The sequence below is a fragment of the Scaptodrosophila lebanonensis genome, unplaced genomic scaffold (genome assembly GCF_003285725.1).
Source record: "Scaptodrosophila lebanonensis strain 11010-0011.00,11010-0021.00 unplaced genomic scaffold, SlebRS2 tig00000096-arrow-pilon, whole genome shotgun sequence".
Taxonomy (NCBI): Eukaryota; Metazoa; Arthropoda; class Insecta; order Diptera; family Drosophilidae; genus Scaptodrosophila; species Scaptodrosophila lebanonensis.
In genome coordinates, this window is record NW_022060567.1 from 1,008,081 (window position 1) to 1,016,384 (window position 8,304).

The window sequence follows — 8,304 nt, forward strand, 5'->3', positions numbered from 1 at the left end:
CGAATGATCGATCACAGGGCCCTAGAAAAATACGTTCACCAATTACTTTTTGCGTGAGACGAGTTTTTGTTTTGTGTTGGTTGTTGTTACCAAAAATGAGCTCTGCAACCGACGTGGACTTGCAAAAAGTGCTCCGAGATAATGGTTTCGGTAAGAAATCTTATCCCTGCAGAATCAATGCCTTTATACATATATATGTATGTATATATATTTTAAATAGATAATTCAGAATTACGTATGCGCAGCTGGGAACTTAACTGCACAGTCCCCACAATATTGGAGTTTCCCGCTCTCTTTCGGAAAAAGAACATACTTCATCCAACCCTGTGCGGAATATTCAGCTTGTACTTGTTTATTATGTTGGGAGTATTGTGTAATGATTATCTGGTGCCGTCCATGGAGCGTTTGTGCTATGGTAAGTGAGGCGTCCGTTAAAGTAGGCTGAAGATCTCATTCGATTGGTTCTGATGCGAACTGAATTGATTTCGGCTTGATTCCGTATTGTCCGTATTGTTCATTGCTTGACTGAAATGCTTCTTCCCTTCAATAGCCCTGCGGATGACGTATGATGTGGCCGGTGCCACATTCTTGGCCGCAGCCACTTCCACGCCCGAACTGTTCGTCAACTTTGTGGGCACATTCGTAACAGAAGGAGATATTGGTGTTGCCGCCATTGTGGGCTCTTCTGTTTTCAATACGTTGGCGGTCGCTGCTGTCTGCGGCATCTTTACGGGCGTCGTTAGTAGTGGCCAAATGCCATCTGAGGGTTCTCATTCAGCGGTTTTCTCTTGCAGTCGGAACAACTGGACTGGTGGCCCATAACCCGCGATATTATCTGGTATTTGATTGCTATTGCCGCACTTTGCGCAGTGCTCTACGACGCCAACGTGAGTGCCATCGAATCGGGCCTGATGTTGGCCTGCTACTTTTGCTATCTTCTACTTCTGGTATTGGATAGAGTGATACAGAGCTTCTTCCGAGGTTAGCACACAGTTGGGAGGGGTTCTATTGGGGCGTGTATCTGATCGTAGTGATCCTCTACAGGTGACAACATATATACCACGCAAGTGACTGAGGACCCTCTGGATCGCGAGGAGTCGCCACTCATGTCGTTTAGGGATCATGTCTGCAGGATGCCGGGGGAGGAATCTGGCAAATGTGCCTTCATTTGGTGGATCATCAAATATCCTTGCGCCTTGATTCTGGCCCTAACCATACCCAGCGTGCGAACCTTCTACTTTCTGACGATGCTCATGGCTATCATTTGGATCGGCGCCACATGCTATCTCCTAACCTGGTTTCTCACCGTTATCGGCTACAACATAGGCATTCCGGACACCCTCATGGGTTTGACAGTACTGGCCGCTGGCACCAGTGTGCCCGAAGCCATATCATCGTATATTCTGACCAAGAAAGGTAGGTTCAACAGAGCTTTGAATTGTTGTCAACTTTGGTCGCAGTTGGTTTCGGACAACGCTTTGCACTTGAACTTGGTTCCCTCACAGATGTAAACGATATCTATCTGTATTCGGTATTTACGATCACAAACATCGCTATTACAAAAGTTTTCTGATTAATGATTGATTAATGAAATACTTGTATTAATAGGTTATTTGATAGGATTAGTTATGCCAATGAATTCTGAAAAAGTATTATTTTTGCATTTACAACAAATGTACATTTTCAAATAATATATTGATCTGATATACTGTTAGTCCTTCTTGCTTAGGGTACGGCGCCATGGCCATAGGAAACGCGATCGGATCCAACACATTCGACATACTGGTCTGTCTGGGTCTGCCGTGGATATTGAAAGCGCTGATATTGAATAAGAATGTGATCATCAACTCGTCTGGCCTCGCCATAACGGCGTCTTGTCTGGCGGTTACGGCCATCATGCTCTACCTAACCTTCCTGCTGACCAAGTTCGTGCTGGGCAAGACAGTGGGCTGGCTGAGTCTCGTCACCTACGTACTCTTTCTGATCGTCTCGTGTGCCATGGAGATGTACTTGCAGAAGCCCGTCTGCAACATCGAGTCAGAGGAGTACGCATATTTGACGAAGGACCAGTGGTGGTGATTTGTACGCATCTCTTTCAAAATTCAAGTTAGCCAAATTGTTTGTAATACACATTTGTATGTGTGTGGTGTGGTTAAATACTTAGTAAAGGTTTCCATCCAGAACCAATCAGGTGTTCTGCGAATTGCTTACTTTTAATTTCAGCGGTCCACTTGAACGGCTATCAAGCTTTCCCATTTCTTTGGCATTTTGTACTTTAAAATTAGCGAAAGGCATGACTGCCCGGCTGGCCCATATCAATTAAATCAAAATGCCACTTATGACGTCAATAAGAAACGTTATGACATCAAAAGGCAGCTACTTGAAAGACATCGGCCGGCATACGACTATGGATGTATGGGTGCAGGGTATAATTTATATTATTGATAGCACACTAAGTCCGTGTGTGTGAATGCGCACATTTGAAAGTTAATTGTACGTCTAACAAGTGCTTACCGAGATATACTAGTGGGAGATACAGCCAGAAATGTTTTACGCATGTTTCATGTGTCCAAATATGGCGGTCAGCTACTTGATGGACGCGACCACCATTAGTAACTGATTTCCAGGGGAATTTTCAGCCAATATGGGCAAAGCCCCACTGCAGCCTCTACTGAGCTATAGTGAGTTCCTTTAGCTCATTTAATTCCTCTGGTGATTTACTTCGATTGACAGCCCTCATTAGTTATCAACTAATATTCTCGGCTGCATTCATGCTTAGTCTCTTTCAGACAGGACGAGATCTTCTGTATTCAAAAATGAAAAGCTAGTGTGCCTCTTTTGTATGCGCTGTATTAGTTTCGTTACCGGTATAACTAACAAAATTATGTAGAATAGCTCCTTAAAATGAGAGAGCACTCCGTAGAGGTTCAGCTTAACGAACTGTGCTTGAAATTGAAGGAAATATAGTCTTGGCTCTGGCAAGGCCTATTTTCTGGTGGTTTCAAACGCGGTTTGTGCAGCAGAAGGAACTGAATTTGAAAGGAAACGCAGTATGAAATAGTCTTAGTAAGAATATCACAGCATTCACTAGTTTGACTAAGGGGAAACAGACTGTTTTTTTCACGAGTTTAATTATCAAATTAATTAAATTTATACTTTCCGTATTATTAAGTTCCTTGCAGTAGGTACCTGATATAAAAACTGTGCATTACACACAGTCGGTACCCATATATAAGCTGCCTAATCAGGTCCATGTCGCAATGACCACCTCTCGATAATAAGTTTTACGATCATCACAAATCAAAACCCACCCACACACAACCCCCACAGTTAACATATGTTTGTACAGATGTATTGCCCAATGGCATTATTTAGATTACTATAATTAACATGCTTGATTTACGAGTCATTGTTGGTCAACATGCAAGTCAATATTATCCGTAATCGGAAAGTTAAATCTTTAAGCTATAAAATAATACAAAGGTTTACTCTCTTCGGCCAGCGCGTGGGTGCTCGAAGGCTTATCAGGCAAAGACCATACCGACACTTCGAGCCAAATACAACCTCACACCTCTATTTCCATAACTGGTTACTACTTAGTTAATACCACTCTTGTAAGCTCCCCTAGAGAGCTCGGTTTGATATGATACCTGTCAGCCTATACTATGCGATATATAGTATATACGAGTGTTCTAGGTATAAGGCCACTTGAATCAGCTATTAGTCCTCTCGTGACAAATCGTCAGATTTCATATCATGTTTATCAACGCCTTAGCACTGTACAATTCTTAATAATTATCATATTAATACTAATACTAATATGTACTACTTGTATGTACTAAAGACGGCTGAGAAGGTCTAACATGTTTCCTAAAAGAGGTCCAAGCGCTGGGGAACTACAGAACGAGTTCTTAGATTCTTAGTTAGTACATTAAAAAAGTAACGATTAGCAATGGGATGTTTCGAAAAACAAATTTGAAATTCCAGATGCCAAAAGGAGTTGAATTACTAAATAGAAGATCCAACAGAATGTAGCTGAAGAGAACAACCAAAGAATTAATTTAAAATATATGGTTTTTCCGGGTAGAGGATGAGGATATACTACATGATTTAGTCTTCAAAATTCCCATTCAGATTTTTTTTTCATTATTTATCAATACTTAATATAACTATAAAATGAACGATTAAATGAAGTTAGGTATTTTTGCCGAATACTGCATGACTTTTATGTTTTTAAGATTTTAAGATTTTACAAGTAAAGTATGTCATTAAAAACCAATAGATAAGAATTTGAAGGGAACGAGAAAAATAAGTTTCTGGTCAAATATACGAAATCGCTTGATCGATCTGCCTGTATTGTGTGTATTGTGTATGCGTCAATTGTTGTTCCCAAAATGAACATACGTATTAATTTAAAAAAGCCCCCAAAACTGCACATCATGACTGCGCTAAACAAAGTACATACATATTATTATTAACAACAACAACAGATGCGATACTGAAGCCTCAAATGGTGTACCAAACATTTGAAAGCTTGTGCAATTTATTTATGACATGCATTTTACTTAAAGCTGCAGGTGTCTACCTACATATGTACATATTGTACATACATAATGATGTACATATACATATGACAAAGTAGATCTAGCATTTTGAGTGACAGAGCTGAGACTCTTAAGCAGTCTGATTCAAAGGTGCCAATCTTGGAAGGTGCCTGGCCGTGTAAATACAAGTAGTATTTAGAAGTGCTCAGATAACTGAGCAGCATGTGAGCACAAAAATAATTGAATCTAATGAGTGTGTATGCGTGCGCCCAGTTAGTCCCACACTCAACATGTGTCTATCAACAATTAAGTATATATACAAACATACATATGTATAAGTGCATATGTATATACATACATAAGTACAAATAGTAAAATGTCAAGCGCGCCTGGGTCCGGCTTATCGCAGCCATATTGATATATTGAGCAGCTGCTACTGCCAGTGGCACTACGCCATTGTTTCGGCGAATCGTTGGACCGGGCACTGGCATAGGTACAGTCATGACGTCGTTCGAGGCCATATGACGTACAGCAATCAGAGCAGGGTATTAAAAAAAAAAAGGAAAAAGAAACACACAAAAAGTGACGAACGATCAAACAAACAATGGCAATGGCTTAAGTGGCCTAAAGCGTGCTGATTTGACTTCTAGTTTATCGTTAATAGCAGTGTTGATAAATGTATAAAAATAAATGCGAAAAAAAACAAAGCTCTTGCGTATGCGGACTAACTAAAGATTTGCTCAATCATATAAATGACAGCTTACAAACGGCCACACACAAACAAGCAAACAAAGTAGCTTAGGTGAGCGTCATTAGATCGATTCTGCTACATGCAGAATGTGCATTACATGATTTAGATCAAACAGCCGCACCGTAAAAATATGCAGTGTGACCACACAGTCTTTGAAAAATACGGTCCAAGGGCTTTTTTCCTTTCTTGTTTTATAATATTCTTAGGACGTCCATTTTCTTTGCAGAAAATAGTCCAAAAGCTGTTTGTTTAAATGTACAAATATGTATATATATTGTAAAAATATTGTAAAAATATGCAGTGTGACCACACAGTCTTTGAAAAATACGGTCCAAAGGCTTTTTATAGCCTGTACCCAAAGGGTAAAAGGCTATACTAGTTTTGTGCGAATGTATGTAACATACAGAAGGAGGCATGGCAGACCCCAGAAAGTATATATATTATTGACCAGAATAACAAGCCGAGCCGTCTGTCCGTCCGTCCGTCTGTATCAACGCAAGGATCTCAGGAGGTACAAGAGCAAGAATAACCAAACTCGGTATCCAGATTCTCCTCTTTTTTTTGTGGGGTGATATAGGGTATTTAAGCATTCCTTTCTTGTTTTATAATATTCTTAGGACGTCCATTTTCTTTGCAGAAAATAGTCCAAAAGCTGTTTGCTTAAATGTACAAATATGTATATGTATATATATTGTGTGCACTTTTTCAAATGTACTGTCCCTCAGTTTATTAAAATATAAATAGTTAAAAACAATTTATAACAAATCTCTACTTTCCCAATGAAGGGGGTAATGTTTAACGTTTTCACTGGGCGATTCTATATATATACATACAAGTACTTGTATATACAATATAAATTATATGTATATATAAGTATATAAAAAGCAAACTATTTGGAAAATTAAATCAAAAGTAACAATTTTTATGCAATTTAAAAAAACAATAGTTAGTAATCAAATTGTTTAAGCAAGAAAATATGAAATATCTTTGATTAGGAAGAAGAAGAACCGCAAAGTTCGTATTACACGTGGGATGGTGAAGGCCCTATGCATATACATATGTATTATTTAAATGTCATTCAAAGCTAAGTGTTCCTAGTTGGAGTCGATGACTTTTCAAAAGTATCCGACATCCGAAATAAGAAAAACCCATAGTATCCAGCAGGCACCAACAAACACCGACACATACACACCCACACATATACATACATACATACATCGTGCAAACATTTGCTGAATGCATAACTACAACTGGGGTCTAGGTCTCTCGATTAGATACTACCGGCAATAGGTAGATTGCTTAAATGTTGGGGAATCGTTCTTTTTTCCGCCCCGCTTATCAAATGGCAGTAAATTAATGAATACGTATTGAGATGGGGAGCGACACTCGCACATACTTATGTATATATTTATATATACACATATATAGTTTGCAATTTTGCAACTGCCGACAATATACTAGTAAGAAAGAAAAAATGCAAAACTTAAAATCAACATATGAGCAAAAATCAACAGCAAGAGCGACTATCTGACTACGACAAATGAATCAGAATCGGACTCCAAATCTGAATCAAGCAACGACTACTAGCAGAGTGGAATGGGCCCCCAGCCGAAAAAATCCGAGTCCCCGGCGAATGAAACCAAACGAAACGAACAGCAGCAAGTACTCGTAAAGTAACTGACTTGACTAACTTGACAGTGCCTAGAGATATCTTTATAATATAACCGTCAATACAGCAGCGACGTCGATAATGACAGCGCCGCTGTCGTACTTGTAGGTGGCCGCGCACAGTGGGTCAATTTCGCTTTCCTCTCCCTACAATATTTTGATTATATCATTATTATTTGTATACCTTATATCTGAAAGGTAAAAATATTTTTAGATTATTAGATTTGTGCAGACTGTAAGTATTAATCCGCGTAGCGCGACAAATCGATCTGAACCCAATATTAACCAATCTTGCTACATATGTAGCTTCTACTAGTCCCTATGGAACTCGAATTTCTCTCTTTCCCCGCTACAAAATTTCGGCAATACTGCCCTCAATTTCAAAGCTTGATAAACTTAACTTTGCATATGTAATTTATTTGTAATTCTCTACCATCCAAATTGTTTAGTTGAAATAAAAGTTACTAGCGAAACTTTTTTTTTCTTTTCTTTTTCTTATTTTTGCTTCTGAGAAATACAGGATATTTCATATTAAAAGGATACTTTTTGTGTCTATATATTTTGTAGTCTTTTTCATGACATATTCTTCAGACGTAATGGATTTAAATGTCTCTTAAAAGTAGAATAAAATCTTCATTAAATTCTCCAAGAACGATCACAGCATTTAACTCAACCTTCTCGGATTATTGATTCCCAATTCTCTGCTCTATTTATAAAGATTTCTTTTTCTCTTTATCATTGAAATTTGAATTGGTGCCACTGTGCAGCGTTAGCATAGCGTTCTAGTCGGCTTCCCGCTTGAGAGCAGGCAGCGCTGTCGACGACGACGCAGCCGCTACCGCCGAGGCAGAAGCGACGCACGGGCTTATTATTAAGACGGGGGCGCTCTGGTCGCAACTAATTAGTTGTGCGAAACAATTCTAGCCAAACGGTTGATGTCCGAGCGAGCAGTGCAAGCAGTAGATGAGGCCGAGCCTGACACACGACCCGATCCGACCCGATCCGCCAAACTGAACGCAGGCGCAGTAGCAACGAGCGCGTTGCGTATACGCCGTGTATGACCGGCTTCAAGAAGTCATATCCGATGAAGACGTTGTCGCGTGTTGGCCATTAAATAACCAAAAATCCGAACGCATAAATGCACGATTGAACGTTTCGTGCACGTGTTGTTGTTTTTGTTGCCACCGTTGTTTCTGTTGTTTCTGTTGTTGCTGCTGCTGCTGCTGCTGCTGTTGTTGATGACTTTGTTTTGTTTGTTTATTTGTTTTTTTTATTGACTAATCGAGTCATTTTGCGCGTTCAAGCATCGTTAGCGAACATTAACAAAAAGTCATTAGAGCC

The 8,304-nt window shown here is 39.5% G+C and overlaps 1 protein-coding gene across 2 annotated transcripts; it reads left to right on the forward strand.

Annotated features, from left to right (window-relative positions):
- Positions 1–55: 55 nt before the first annotated feature.
- LOC115627618 (sodium/potassium/calcium exchanger 3) lies at positions 56–2,106 on the forward strand. Of its 2 annotated transcripts, none has more exons than XM_030523348.1 (6): positions 56–150; positions 221–415; positions 551–738; positions 795–981; positions 1,045–1,416; positions 1,730–2,106. In XM_030523348.1, the coding sequence occupies exons 1-6, from the start codon at positions 96–98 to the stop codon at positions 2,077–2,079; spliced, it is 1,347 nt and encodes a 448-aa protein (XP_030379208.1). In that variant the 5' UTR covers positions 56–95; the 3' UTR covers positions 2,080–2,106. The 2 variants fall into 2 exon arrangements, with proteins under 2 accessions (XP_030379208.1, XP_030379209.1); XM_030523349.1 differs by having other exon boundaries at positions 1,716–1,858.
- Positions 2,107–8,304: the final 6,198 nt, after the last annotated feature.

Coding starts and splice junctions, on each gene's coding strand:
- LOC115627618 (XM_030523348.1), top strand. CDS start 96: ATGAGCTCTGCAACCGACGTGGACTTGCAAAAAGTGCTCCGAGATAAT. Junction 416..550: donor CATGGAGCGTTTGTGCTATG/GTAAGTGAGGCG, acceptor TCCCTTCAATAG/CCCTGCGGATGACGTATGAT. Junction 982..1,044: donor GATACAGAGCTTCTTCCGAG/GTTAGCACACAG, acceptor GATCCTCTACAG/GTGACAACATATATACCACG.